Source organism: Spea bombifrons, chromosome 1 (genome assembly GCF_027358695.1).
Source record: "Spea bombifrons isolate aSpeBom1 chromosome 1, aSpeBom1.2.pri, whole genome shotgun sequence".
In the NCBI taxonomy this organism is placed as follows: domain Eukaryota; kingdom Metazoa; phylum Chordata; class Amphibia; order Anura; family Pelobatidae; genus Spea; species Spea bombifrons.
The window spans coordinates 50568421-50584581 of NC_071087.1; the positions used below are offsets into that span (position 1 = coordinate 50568421).

General features: G+C 38.7%; 1 protein-coding gene across 2 annotated transcripts in view; it reads right to left on the bottom strand.

Moving 5' to 3' along the window:
- Positions 1-16161, bottom strand: part of BMPR1B (bone morphogenetic protein receptor type 1B) — a 171614-nt gene that overhangs the window by 42213 nt on the left and 113240 nt on the right. For both annotated transcript variants that reach the window (XM_053461578.1, XM_053461579.1), the window contains exon 4: positions 3343-3640. In XM_053461578.1, coding sequence (XP_053317553.1) covers positions 3343-3415 — 73 coding nt within the window. In that variant the 5' untranslated portion in view covers positions 3416-3640. The remainder of the gene's footprint in view (positions 1-3342; positions 3641-16161) is intronic.

Sequence of the window (16161 nt, forward strand, 5' to 3'; positions counted from 1 at the left end):
ATAACAGTGGGGTGCAGTATTTGACATTCTCTCTGTGACTAAACATCTAAGTCAGGGAGGCCAGATGTCTCGGTTTTCCAAGGCCAGTCCCCTGATAGCGTCTCCTGTCCCTTTTACTAAATGTACTCAGTGTACCCTAAACCCCTCTAAGATTTAAGAACTGGAACAGGTAGTGGCCAAAGATAAAATAGGTGTTACACACAATACACTCAATTTCTGTATATACCTGCACATATGTGACTCATTTTCAAATGTATTTTAACTAAATATACACTTGTGCTCGGGGTTCTTGGCATGTCACGCTAAGGATGAATGCAGTTATCAAAATAATTTGATTATAAGAATATTTCTGGAAACATAGGTGATTATTATAATATCAGGACAGGGTTTTGCAATTAGACAATTAAGAATAGTTGTACTTGTTTGATCTTGGTCTGATACAAAGCAATTCTACATTAAACAGTTTTAATCGGTATTATCCAGTAAAGTAGTTGGTCATTTAGAAAGCTAGAGAACCACATCAATGTTTGGGGCTGAGTTCAACATTTCTCCAGTGGCTGCATGACAAGGAATCACAAAGACCTATATGTCTGATGATAGGGATCTCTCATCCTTAGATCACTGGTCTAATATGTGTCTCAGCATATCACGTCATAACCACGCAACCTCAATCACGGCAACCGAGATACAGAGAAGAAGCAGAGGACAGGAAATCAGTGATATCAGAGGTGCAGATGTTTTATATTTCCCTGCCAAAACTGACACAGAGGAAATAAGATACGAGAGAGAGATATTTCCACCAATATTATCATTTCCCAAAATCAAGTGTTCTTGAGCTCATGGGACCTTCTGGGACTTCTGACCTGCTCACAGCTGCACCCTCCCCCTACAAGTCCTATTGTTGATCACTGCTGAGAGTTTAAGTCTGAGAATAGGCACTATAAATTAATACTGGAACCTGCAGAGTGTTTTGTTTTACTAAACAGAAAGCTCTACAACCTGTGGATCTTTTGTAAGTCTTCCCTACTGAGCCTTACAATAGGCCATGCAATGTTAGGCCTCCATAAGGGAGATGTGCAGAAGCCCAGAAATGTTTCTATGCAAGAATGCAATTCTTGCATAGACAGTATATCACCAGTAGCCTCAACTGCTCAAGTGGTTGCACTACATGTTTTGCCCCCCCACACACACTATTTCGTGCCTCCCCTCTCCATTTACTAATCAGCACAAGTAATGGGTATGTCTACAGCTGGATAGTCTAATGGAAGACACCTGTGCCCTATCCTCTCATGTTCCTCAGTAGTTCAAGATGCACCAGCCTCCCTGCTCCCCGATCAGAAAGACGTGAGGCACCCAGGGACCTGGTCACAGCTACACCCCTTGTAGTCTCACCACTACAGCTACATAGGAGGTCTTCTACGTACTGAATAATGGATGTATTAATTGTAATTGTTCAAAATGTAAATGAAATAGTTGCTGATATAACATGTCCTGGAGCACAAGATGCCACATGAAGAAGTTTAGTACAAATAAAGACTGTTTGCGTGGATAAGTGCTAAAGCAGGTGTGACCAATTAGTAAATGAGAGCCAGCTGCGAATGTGCTACCTCTGTCATGGGGTGGAAATAATTTCACTACTAGCAGACTGAAGGTATATATAAAAATAAAAATTTAAACTGCTAACTTATAACATGGAAAATGACAGCTTTAGACACGACTTTGCATACTTTTGTCATTCAAATGACATCCCTTTAGATTTTTAGATAAAAAGCAATAATTTATTGTGATATTACACCATATGGGGACTCCGTGTAATGCCTTATGCTGTTCAGGAAAGTTTTATTAGAATGGTATTGAGCAGGTTGGTATTTACAGATGGAACTTCATCCCAAGAGTCTTGAAGGTATAAGCCACAAGCTTTCCCAGGTCTTTGAAACCTTGAGGCATCTCCACCCTATCAATGTACATTTTCCTGAGTGACATCTATAAAACTTAGATCTCCATGTACTATACAATGTATTGATTACATCAGCCGTGTATTGCATCCTGTCTTTAGTTCATCTGACATTTTGATTTTTTCTCCATCCCTCATTGGTGTCTCACCGGAGGACTCTTTTCTCAGGTTGCCACCTTAAAGTATGTGGCCAAATCCTGTGTTCTTTCAGTGTTTTTCTTTTTTCCTATGTAACTTTATTTGTTCCAGATTTCATAAATGTGGCAGATTTTTCATTACATTCAATAATTTCACTTTCACAGCTGAAACACCTCTCTAAAATTTTCTCTCTTCTTGGTTGCAAATATGCAACCAACTATTCTTACCTATCTAGTCCAGTAGGTAATACATGGAAATTAGAAGAAATCATCAAAAAGACTGATAGTAAGTTTTCTACTTACATTTTAGGGAGACATGTTTTCTATGAACTTTTATAAACAGTTATTAAAAATGTATCTGGAAGACAATTCATATATGCAGTAATGATTTTAGGGGATATGACGCTGGACAATATGTAACTGTTTCTGTAGTGGCCCTGATTAGTTTAATTAGTGCGTTAAAAAAAAAAACTCACAAGGGAAAAGAGTGGTAAGGGAACTTAGAGCAAAACAAATTGCATTCCCAGAGAGTGTTAATACTGGCTACTCCGGCTCAGTGTGAGTTTCAGGAGTGGGGGATGAAAAACTAGACCTTCAGCAGCCCTGCAACTCCTACTGAGACACACTAATTCACTGAAGAAGAAAAAAAAACACAGGAGAATAATGAGAATACTCCCAAGCTGACATGAATTAGCACATTCTTCAACTGTGACAAATAGGCAAAGGGAAGATAATCCAGTTTAAAAAGAAAATTTGGAAAAAAAATAGGATTTTATACCATATACTTTGTAGTCAGCTGTGATATCGAGTAAGCAAAATTAATGTTTATACATAATTTAAGTATCAATCCAATATTCACAAATGTCTCATCTGATTTTTTGTTGCTTAGAATATTGCATTCCAATTTTTACTCCAAGGACATATATTATTATATATATTTTTTTACAACAGATAAATATACAATATGTATTCAGCTATCAATGGATAAAATGTTACCAGTATTATTTTGAATATGGATGCTATTCCGCATGAGAACATTAAAATAATGTGCAATAATGAAATAATACTGAAGCAGAAGATGAGTTTCACAATGATTGTGGCTCTGAATGGGTTAAACTTGGTAGGATACAAAACTAGTGCATCAGTTAAAAGTAAAATAATGCTATTTGTCTCTAAAATGACATATTAGTTTTTCTTTTAAATAAATTGTTTTATTTGTTTAGACAGCAGTAAAAACATATCCAGCCTTACCTCTAGTGTGCAGTGATAGAAGCATGATCAAGGAGACATGAAGCTGCCATCCTGGTTCTTCCAACCAGCCCATAGCTGTAAGGATAGAGAGTTCCTGGCTGCTCCTCTTGTTCTAACTCTTCTATCCCTTCTTTCTGCGATAGTCCAAACTGCTGCTCACACAGATCCTCTTTCTGCAATAGTCCAAAACTGCACCTCTGTCAGACCCTCCTTCTGTGATGATCCAAAATGCACCTCTGTTAGATCTCTCTTCCCTGGTGATTCCAAACTCCTGCTCTTGTCAGATCCTCAGACAAGTCTAAGAGGAGAATGTGAAAGGCAAGCCTGTTACAAGCAAGTTCAGTAACCACATCCAGCTCAACTGATCACCTCGTGGGGGGAAGACAACAAAAGGGATCCCAGAGCCAGACATACATGGCTAAAAACAGAAGCAGTGATTGACTGCCCACATGAGAGTTTGTACACACTTCCAAGCCTTATCTTCACGAAAAGCTGTTAACCTCTTCCCCACTGCACACAGCTCATTACCCATCACCAAGATGAAGCTAAATTACTTCACAGCTATGATAAGCATGGTGATTCCAATGATTAACATGGACAGCCCTTTATTTACACTAACACCTTCTAAAGATATACTCCTCAACACATTTGTGTATCCACTTTACCCAGGCTGTAATAGCAATTCACACTGAGTTTGTGTAATATACCTTAATAAATACAATAACAATATTATACAATAATAACGCATAAAACATAAGCCTTTTTTCTTTATTTACTTTAAAAACACGGAATCTACACGGAATTTACAAACCAGTATTGACAGATGAGTAAACAGGGCCATTTGTGGAACGTCTCACCTGTCTATGTCATATCATAAACGGTTGGAATTAAGAAGGGCTCAGTCTGTTACTTTCAATAAGCGAGTATGTAAGCAGCCTTATAAAACAGTCCTGTTTGATGCTAATGTGTATCGCACGGGGGAAAAACCTACTATGTTTATTTGAGAAATACATGTACAAACAAACAGTACATGGAGTACCGATGTCCAAACCACTTAGCTTTAATTTTTAAGATTGCCACAGGCCCCTAAATATATTTTAGAACTGCAAGCAGGTGACAGCCATATATTAGATTAAAAAGACGTGCCTCCTTATAATGGATTCTCTCTTTAAAATAAACAAAGCTGCATTCATTAGTCTCATCTTATTTCTTTTTTTTTTAATTTGAAATTTATGTTTTTTGGCGAGAATGTTAAGCTGCAGTCACATGGACATCAGATGCCAAGTTCCTTAGTATCCAGTTCTATTCCGAATTTGCAACATTCCACATTAGTGTTCACTAACATGACAAAGGAAGGACCAGTTCACTTCAGCATCTCAGAGATGATGGGAGACTTTCTTTTCAGCAACCCCCCCCCTCCATGCCTACTTCTTTTGTAGACCCCCTCTCAAAGTCTGTTTGGTGGTGTATTGTTATTCAATGCTCGTAACCGAGTGGGACCTTTGTTATTTTTATTGAGTTTTCCGCAGAACATGAATGTTAAGGGAATCTCGGTCCGAAAAATCCTTTAAGCTGCCCGATGCATGCAGCGGTGATTTGTGCACAGGCTTTCCGTGGTATGACTGTCACTGTTGATCTGTGTTGAGGCCTAAGATTACATGCGATAAGGGCTGACCTTGTTTGAGTATTCACACATTAGGCACTCAGAAAGAGCAAGCTGGACACAAAAGTGTTTCAGATGTTCAGGGCATCAATCAAGCTCACAGCATGGTGGCTGCCAAACTTTGCTTCCATTTAACTCAAAAGAGGAAAAAGAGAGACTTAATAAAGACTAAAGCTGTGTCACAGTCGATTCACACCACCATTGTCATCCTTAAAGTATGCTTTTTTTCCACCAAATTCTCTTCAGTTACCAAGGGCAACAAGTGTTTTTTTTTAACAAATTCAGAAAACAAATGTCTTGAATGATAATAAAGCGGTACTCTTTTGTTCTACTGAGCTCTAGAACGGTCTGGTTTGCTAATTTTAGAAAAGGAACAGGGGCCAGGGGAGTTTAGTGAAACAAAACTCAAGAGGGCATGATGAGTGCTTTATCTAGGTGGCCAGGGCAAGACATTGCCTACGATAACGAAACAAAGAATGAAAAATCACTGATGCTTAGAAAAAAGGGATATCGGAAACTCCTGTGTGAAGCAGGGGATCCTTGGTGTAGCTATAGAGAGGAGGCTCAATATCAGGAAAAGATAGCTCAACCCGTGTCCTGTCATGTGGCCCTGCATTGGAGTACATAAGGGTGGTAGAATATGACGACATGTCCGGGGGCCGCTAACACTTTATTCTGCTGGAATGTGACAACATTCGTGGGACAACACTACAATAAATAGAATACGGTTAGTGGACCTGGAGTGGCACCCAAAGGTCAGTTGATGTTAAAGTAGTACAAAACCCCACAAGTTCCCTTTTTAGAGGACACTGAAGCAAGCAGTTACTTCGCTGTCTATCTTCAAACTAAACAACTGGCTCCTGATGGTCTCAGGTTAAGTGAGTCAACCCTGGCAGTCAAGAGCACTAGTAGTTACACTTTCAACGCAGCTGGGCTGAACAGGAAATTCTGCAGCACCCGACCAATGCCACTGGCACAGTAGCCAATTAATCAGATACCTCCCAACTTCTACCCCCGACACCACCGGCGGAGCTTGGGAGGTAGAGTGTCATTCAAACTAGCAACGCTACTGGGCATGTGCACAATTCTGCCCATGCGCAGTATGTATTCTCTGGTGTCTGCTTTCTAGTGGGCCCGAACCCCGCTGTCTGGAACGAGCTGTGCCTCTTTCCCGAAAAGTAGAAGGGTGCCAATATTTTGTACGGGAAAACAAACTTGTTTGATTATATTTTCCATGATTGGACACAAATTTTGAGACCACGGAGGCAAAAACTAAACTGAAGTATTGGTTTCTAAGACTGAAACTGTTTCAGCTGCAAACAAACCTTATTTGCATGTCGATCTCAAAGTAGATTAACTTTTTTTTAGCTACAACTCACATAATGCTCAGCCAGCTAGACTGGGCACCCATACTTTCCACAGTGGGGCACCTGCGCATGTGTAATTTAAGCGCTGTCCAGACTAAGAAGCGTAACTCACAATGAATGTAACCTTTGCTGTGCAGCAGTCAGTCCATAATATGGATGCTGGGGCTGTCCTGACAAACTCAAAACTGTTGGCAGCTATAAACATAATAGGAGCTGATATTCAACAACACTGGAGATCAGTAAGCTGTCCATTGCTACAAAGACACAAGTTATGTGTATATTGTCACTGTACAATAATGTGTAAAAGAAGTCTCCGTAAAGTCCTGCTCCCTAATCATGCTTATAAACCCCCCCAAAACCCTCAAAATGCCATTTGGAGCATAAAGAAAATAAATATGTGGTTTAATAAAAAAAAATGGTAAACTGGATTAAACATATTCTATAAATAGGAAGGTTTGTATGCTTAATAAGGGCTCATTTATTGATTTCATAGATATTTTAATAACCACATATAAAGATGATTAATGAATATAACCATCCAATTCATGGCTGTTTCGTATATTTTGAGGAGCCTAGCTTTGTAGGCAAATTTTACATGTCCACTTTAGCCGAATGAGCAGTCCCAATGTACAAAGCTTGCTTGTTGCGGTCAATCTTCAACAGGTACAATTAACCTTTATAATGGGCTACAAGGATCTTATTTAGATAGTATTGCCATTGGCTTAGCTGGGAACAAAGACCTTTTAGAACTGGGTTCTAATTTGCTTTGTTGTTTGTCTTAATGAAAAAATGGGGGCATTTCACAGGAACCAGAAGAACAAAAGAAGCCTTACATTAATTCTGACGAAGAGAAGGACCACCTTTCATACCTCTGTTTCTTTAGTTCTTTAGCATACTGGAATACATTGTAATTAGTTCATTGTAAATGACCCAATATATATATAAATCCATTGCCTCTTGAAAATGAATTGATTCCAGTGTTGCTTGAGGGGACAATGAATTCTAACATGAAATTAAATATGTTTTACTTTATAAATTAGACTTGTTAAAACCACATTATCAGTTTAATGTAGCATGTGACATAAAATAATATACCGTTACTTCCAATGCCACAGTTATCCTTCTATTGTTCACAGTGGACCAAAAATGAGCCTTTACCATAGTTTTGGATTTCCTAGTTCTGCCTGGATGGAGCTTCTCCTTTTCCGGTCCTTATAGTAAGGAGGGCTGTGTCTGTGATACGAGACATGGCTAGCTCCAGTTATACTTTTTGGTATGAGTAGGGATTGGGCACAATATGGGCAATGGTGGTAAAAGCTGGGAGGGGAACAGGGTTGGCAAAAGGGTTAAAGAGCAATTGTCCTTGAACTAGTAAGTGTTCCCAAGTTACTTACTGTAAGCAGGGCTTCAGGCAGCTTTTACACTATGACTGGATCCTTTCTCTACATTTTGAACAGAAGGGGAAGGGCTCCTCTCTGTTTTAAAGAAGACTAGATTATGCATACAGTCTAAATTTCCTGCCAAATGTGTTTTTGGCTGCTTGTCTAGACTCGTCCCCATGGCTGAATGTTTCTAGCAACAGAAGCCCCCAACTGCAACCATTTTGTTTAGTCTGTAGAGACTTAACTGTCTCTTATTCTGCTGAAATTCATTAAACAGCCTTCACCACAGCTGGCCTGAACTATATGTACAGTTAATTTTATATACCGATTTTTAGAAGGTACTACTGTGCTGTTCTGTAGTTGCCGATATCAGTATTCTTTAGGAACACAGTTGGGTATATTACTCAAGAATGTTTTTCTAAAACCAAAGGTACCTGTTCAACCAATTTTGGGTCATCAGCCATCCTTGTATAGGCTTTGCTAGTGGGCCATTCAGAAAGCGCTACATAACTGAATGGAATTCTACCATAAAGCTTACTTAGCATAGTATGGGCATTTGTGTTACGTATGCACCAGCTTTATTTACTACCTCTCATAATACAAGTTAAAATAATTTATAAAGATACCAAATGAGGAGTTTAACAAAAAGAGGTGCTCATGCTTACAGTGGGAATTACACCCAATCATCAATATCTGTGTGTGTGTGTGTGTGTAGGGGGTTAGGTTCCTTGAACACCTTATGGGAATAAGGGGTTTCGCTTCCTGTGAGACCCTGTTCACCATACACTTTTGCTACTGACCATCATAAACGTATCATTTCATATACCTTTATACCAGCTTATTAAACTATGCCTTTCATAAAGGTGTTTTATACACTGTTATCTTTGTAATAGTGCAGTATGTACAATCTTTTGGTGTATCATTACTCCCCCATTCACTCACCCTGTCACTACTCATTCACTCATCCACACACACATTATTACACTTTAGAACTGAGGCTCGTGACAGCCTCGTTGAAGACACAAGCGCACTACTCTGATGTTTCACTGTACATGGCTGTGAAACCTTAGCAGGGGAACCTGAATAGTGACTATATTATTTTCTTGACACAAGAAATAGGCAATGTAAACATCAATGTTCTAATAAACATATCATAAAAGCTGCCAAATGATTTTTAAAAAAGTGTTAGTATAACATATAGATTCTTTTTCCACTTATTAAAGTAACTTTTTTTTAGGTGACAGTTTCTGATATGGCAAGGTGTGATATGAATTAGCCTCAGGGTCCAACTGCTGATGCACACAATCCAACACACATACAAAAGGGAATGCAGTTGGCCAATTCCCCAACAAATGAAGAACCGCAGGTGTCCTTAATGAGAGAAACAGAGAGTGGACCAGGGGTGACTTCACATTTTGAAACGTGTATAGTCATTTTCAGCCGCTGTGTTCACCTGTCCCAAGTTACATGTCACAGCTGTTCCATTTATATTTATTTATTTATTTTTTTACGGAAAGAAAGAGTTTATGATAATCTTCTAAAATCCTTCCTAACACTCCCTAATTCAGGCTGGATTTCCTCAGTCTTGAAAAGCATAGATTGGAATGGTTGTTTAAACAAAATATTTTAAAGAACAAAAAAAAAAAAAGATGAAGCAGAACAAATCACAGGAGCGAGTGACACAAAACAGACAGATTTGGTTTAAAAGGAAGTGTGAAACAAAAATAAACAGACCTGTAGCAGTTTCTGTCAAAGATTACCAAACTATAGAAACATCTCATCCCTTGGACATGAACCTAAAAGCTTATTTTTATTTACAAATTATGCACATTTTTATGCATCATTGGAATTATGCACTTAAAGCCGTTTCACGTGCTTCAACACTCTAGGATACAATAAAAAACAATAGTTAAAGAGAAATAAAATGCGAATTTTAAATTGTCATCTAAATGTATTGGAAATAACTAATGTGTTTTTGTTTGTTTGTTTGTTTTAATTCTCCACTATTCCTTTAACAAATTATTCAAGTATTTATAACGTCATGTTTACAAAAGAAAAGATGTCTATGATTTGCCTTCCCTGCGTTTGTCACAAGTGTAAACACCTTCAAGAACGACAGCTATTGTACATCAAAGGCAAGTAGATGTTTTTTTGTTTTTTTTACTCTTTAACAATCTTTATATGTTACGCGTCATCTGTATTGAGACAGTGTTTGTTTTTGTTAAACATCGATTGTCTTTTTTTTCCGTTCTGACAACTTGCATTCATTTTAACAACTGAACGGGTTGAATAAAACTGTTTTGCTGGTTTTTTTTTATTCAAAATGTAGCAACTTTATATAACACTTTAGAGCATATTTTTCAGTGACTTTTAAACTAAATAATAGTTTAGTAATAAAACAAAAGCAGAATTTAGTCTAATGCTCTTTCACTACACACTAGCTTGAGTAACTTAAGTGCTGGATAAAGATTTGTGTTGTTTTTGTACTTATTAAAGGTATATGATTTACTGTCTAATGTAACAGTTCATAGGATAAATGAAAAACTCCATAGTACAGTACTGCATATAAACCTCTTTAACCTTCACACCTACTACTATTAGTAAAGGTTTAGCAGTGATTTTGTCCAGTCCCTTCACATTATGCCTAGAGGTGGAATGGTTGAATGATTTAGATTTTGTGCATCTAAGAGTTTTCTAAAGATTTAGGATGGAGATACCCAGAAATATACAGATACTCATATACTGCACACACATATATGTACATTCACATGCACATATGCAAATGCCCTTATCTACACACGCATGCACAGACACTCACACGCACAAATGGACTTTTATCATGTTCTTCCACGGTGGGCCCCTAAGGCTTCTCACCAACTCTCACTGCCCCCATTCTTAATAAACTATTCAATTGTCTTTCATCAAAGCATTGTGGTATCCACATCCAAAGTAGAACCCCTATGAGCCACACTGAAAGACATACTAGGGGTATTTAAACTGACAAAAGAGTCAAATGATCCCTGTGCACTAATTGGTAGGACAAATAAATTAGTTATATCACAGGCACAAGTTTAAGGAAGCTTTGAAGGCATTCCAGTAACAGCAATAAAACATATCTGTCAACGCTTCACTTAAATGACCTTTTTATTAAATTCCTTATTGGGCAAACAGACTAATATTAAAAAAACAGACTTTCCGTAAATGCATTTATTTAAAAAAAAAAGAGTAATAGAGGCATAGGAATTAAATTCAATTAGTATTTTCTAATTAACATTATATCCTTACAGATTTACTAATATGAGTTAATTATTAGGACGACCAAAAGCGGAAATATTCACTAATACCATTGTTAATTTCATTTAAAAATTGCTTCTGTATTTTTATATTCCTAATTGCTGTCCTCCTACAAATACCGGTAATTACACAACTATTTTTAATCGGTATCTTCGGTTCATATATGTCCTGCTCTGGATATTTTTCCATTTTTCTGTCTTGTTTAAAGTGTTTAACGCATTTTATTTTGATGTAATGCTAGGGTGTAAAATCCAGAGATTGGCTTTGGTAATATACAGGTAAATCCGTCTCAGCCCTGGTAGCACCTACACACCTGTTTACTAATAGGGAAGGTAGAGTCTAGGTATAGTCACTAGCGCCATTTCTGGTGCAATATATTCACAGAATAATAGGGCAATATCTGTAAACTTTTGAAATGAGCTGACAATTGGACTGCAAAAATGTTCTCAGTCCACCACAGGTTCTATGTAGTGACTCAATGAGAGAAGCAACCAAATTGTTCTAATAATGATAATTATAAGAAACATACCTTCTCTGGTGGTTTATATATGTTGTGTCAACTGTATTCAACTAGGGATTTCAAGTGTGATATATAAGTGTGAAAAGAACATGTTGGAATGCCACGATATCATCTAAAAAAAATCAGAGGAGACTGTGAAGGAGTCAGTTCCAGACTCTGTGGTTAATTCATTAAATGGAGAGTTTGAAGGAGTGCTATGGTTTCTATGCCTTCACTACCCTTTACAAAAAAAAATGGCCAACACTGGCACGTTTTTTTAGTTGTGAAGGCCTGAGCTGGCCCTCAGTAATGCATAATTTAAATGAGTGAGCAGACTATGCATTATGTAGGTCCGCTCAAGCTCTTCTTGTAGCAGAAGATGACTGGGTTGGTTTTATATATATATATTTATATATATTTTATATTGGTTTTATATAATATATGTATTGGTTATGTATAGTGAAGCCAAGGAGCCGAAAAACAACAACATCTGCTGACAGGTCTACCTTTGGGGAAAAGACATGTTTGTGATCCTGGAAATTTGCCCCAAGACTCTAAGATTGAAGTAAACACCCAGGGGTTTAAACCTAAAACTACACAGGTAATGCCTATAAACTTGCATATCTTCAGATTACAAGGAAGAATTAGTCTTAAAGAAAAACAAATTTAGAAAAGACGCAGAAAATCTGTCTCCTTTTCATGTTCGCTCTATACATATCAATGAAAAAAGACAGATTTTTTTAATATGGTATTTATGCCATGTTTTAAATTAGGGTGGATTGTCCAGTTGAGGTTATCATACCGCAGGTAACACACAAAGGTTTCTAAATAGCACTGGCACATCATATGCCTTATTATACTGCGTTGTTCTAATGTATGTGAGCTGTGCCCATACACCTTGTGTTTGTGAATAGGGTCATAAATACCCAAAATACTTAAGTATGCTCCCTGTTTATGTGCAGTGGCACTCCCATGAACCCCTATTGAAACCAATATGCAACTTAAATGGTGAGATTGGCTGCTGCGGATCTCTTTGATTCATATGGGAGCTCAGCTCCTACAGCTTTCTGCTTTCAGTAGATGCAGCCAGAGGGAAGAGGAAAACAAGACAGGCGCCTCATTTTCTAACTCCGGTAATTAAGAATGAATGCATCACTTTCCATGCAGTAAAATGCATAGAATTTCATAATAGTTTCTTTCATTTTGTCTTTATCTTACCCTGCTTACCCTGGCATGGCAAGTTACTTTGAATTGGGATATCTGATGCCATGCTAACAAGAAATATACTTCAAATGTTCTTTTTGTTCTTGTAAGACAAATGATAAACAAAATTCAATTTTACTACGTTTTAGGAAGGAAGGAAGGAAGAACATTAAATTTGGCATATAATCAAATTAGCTTATTTTGGTCATGAATGTGTTTTTTTTCACGCCATGGCTACCAAAGAAGTGTCTTACCAGTACTGACACTGATAGAAAAGCCATTGTGTTGGGGAACATAGGTATTTCCAATCCTCACATACCGGAATTATTTGGAACACTTTTGTTTTGCCAGATGTGCTGACCCTATGAAAGAAAGATGCACGACAGCTGCCCACCCCATGTTCCTTAATCCTGGAAACTACTTCCTGCTAAAGCCTTGCTAGATCCACATAATGTGAACTCTGTCAGCTAAATACAAAGGAGTCCTTTACAATGGTAGCTCACTTAAGCAGGATGCACTAAGATGTGAATACATTCATGGATCCAAATCCCCGTACATATGGTTAATATTATGAAACCTGCCACTTACAATTGTATAATTAAAGCAAAACTGGAATCAAGAGGAATATATATATATATATATATCTTGACCTTAACAACTGAGATAACACTCATACACTCAACATATAAAGGGACACAGTGGTGTAATCTGCCCTAGTAAAGCAGCCTAGATGCCGCCGCCATTTTGGATCCCTTTGAAGAATATGCTACTGGCTCATCTTTGGGATTCCTAGTGCTATAGCTGGCCCTGCTCTCCTATTAAGCTCATGCTGCTGCAAGACAACCCAAACCTTTTTTGGTCTTTAATTGGTCTGCGTATAACACATGGGCAGTTTTTTTTGAGTGCCACCAGATCTTGATATCTGTGTCTATATCTCTGTGAAATTTTACCTCAGTTATATTAAAACATGGGTGCCACTTGTGAACCAAGATGTTTTTGGGTCTCCCTAGGACCTATGTGTATATCTATCTATCTATCTATCTATCTATCTATCTATTTATCTATATATATAGTAATGTAAAACATTTATGTATGACCATCAAACTGCGGTGATGGAAGGCATACTTCTTGTCATTAAGTTACTCTAAGCCAGCACTAAATAATATAGAGCAATGCTGCTGATAGCTAGGAATTCAAAACATGTTGGACTTGTAAGCTCTACACCTGGTGTCAATTAAACTCTGAAAAAAATCTTAAACCATCAGCATGAAACACTTAACTATATATATATATATATATATATATATATATATATATATATATATATATATATATTCAGAAATAATATTGTTAGTTTGCAGTTTGTGATTTTTATACTATTAAAATAATTAAAGGAACAGAGAAATTAGTTTAGAAAGATAGTATGGTATATTTAATGGGGAACAGAGTAAAAAAATATCTCACTAATCCAAAAAAAGCTCCTATTTATGTTGTGTTACCATTTTTAAAACGGTTCAGCAGTTAATGGGCTGGATTCCAATGCCGCAGATAACGACACCACAAGTAATTGAATAGCAATGTACGGCAATGGAAAATATTACATATGAAGCAGTGATACATTTTATCCCACTTAATGAATCTAGCTCACTACATCTCTGCTTTCCCCCCACATTTTCTTATTGCTTTCCTAGTGTGATGATATTTCTAGCGACCAAGTTCAACCCAATATAATTTAAAATTTAGAACATAATGAGGCTCATTCAAAGTCGGATCTATCACAAGGAACTGAATAGCAATCCTTCCATACACTGCAATAAAAAAAGAAGACTATTTTTTTCCATTGTAGTCTATGGGAGGGTTATTATTCAATAGCTACCCTGAATCTTAAAGCTATCTGTGACAGAATGACCTGTCATACAGGGGCCCAAGGTACTCAGATGGCTCCAGCCTGGCTGCCAAACAGGCAGGAACTCCATTGTTTAATTAATCCCATCAATAGGATTGCTGATTGGGGATTAAAGGTTGGGTGGAATACATGTATCTGTTAATTTATGTTAATGAAGTTCTGTGGCTATATCAGTCTATGTTTTACTACAATAAACTGTTCATTCCTGCTGTACTCAGTTCAAGGTAGTTGTGTCTACTTATTGGGTACACATAGCAGGGTTCCAAGGTGCGCATGCTGACTGGTGCTGGAAGTGATTCCGGGGACAACAGGAGGATACATGTGGGTGATCTCTGGGAGTTACTACAGCTCTCTTGGTGAACCCGTTACATTGGTGGCAAGCGGCGGGATTGCCTCCTAGTCTGAGGGACACGTCCTTTGCACCGGGATCTATCTCCAGGAAAGAGAATGGAAGTCAGCTACGCAGAGCTGATCAAGAGGAATTGTACCCGCCTGAAGCTCTGGAGGGAGGTTCTCCACTGGGAAATTAAGTACAAGGGGAAAAGCCTCCCAACCTTTGAGGAAAGGTTTTGGCTCCAGCGGAAGTTGCGGATGCCGTTCTTGGGGAAGCAGCCCAAAGAGGAATGGGTGGCTGAGCTGGAGGTGCTGGTCCAGACAGAGCTGAGGTTGGACGATGGATATCGGGCTCTGCGGTGGTACGCAGCACAGATGTGCCTGGGGCTGGAGGATAAAGGTCCCACAGAGGGCTATGGCTTCGGCGGCCCGGGATTATTATTGGAAATTATAGAAAAGGATCCCGACTTCGGTAGTGCATCGGAGTGTCGGGAGGAAGACATCCAGGAGCGAAGGGAGGAGGATATCCCATATGTGCCTAAGCTGTGGGCTGACCTGGATTATTTGGTCACACAAGAATGGGAACTGGAACAGGCATATCAAGAGTTATTTGACCATGTGCAACAGTATGCCCCAGTGACCATGGATTTCATTGATTTTACTGCGTGGTCACCTGAGGATGTTGACCCAGAAGGGGTGGATGGGACTGAGTCACAGGGTTACTGGACAGCTAACCCAGATCCGATAGCGGAACTATGTGATTGTACACCACAACCGGATCCAGAGATTGTGGATTTAATTGATTTTACATCTGAGGATATTGGTCCGGGAGGGCTTGCAATTGGCTTCCCTTCCCAGCAAAAGGAAGAAGGTTTTGTGGGTGTAGTAGCTGGCACTGCGGTCTCCACAAGCACCCACCCAGCAGAAGAGCTGCCATCGGGGCAGAGTACCGCTGGCATCTGCCTGCTCCTTTCCCTGTTTCCCGAGCCTGACCACAGCAACCTTGTAAGGTCCAGTCAGGCAGCCCCAGAGACTGTGGTAGTTGATGGGGCTGCGGTTTCCACACCTGGGTCCCCGGAATGTTTGGCAGTTGGCCCAGATCCCCGCTCCCCAGCAGAAGAGCTGGCAACAGGGCAGAGTGCTGCTGTTCTCTGCCCACCCCTCCCCCTTGT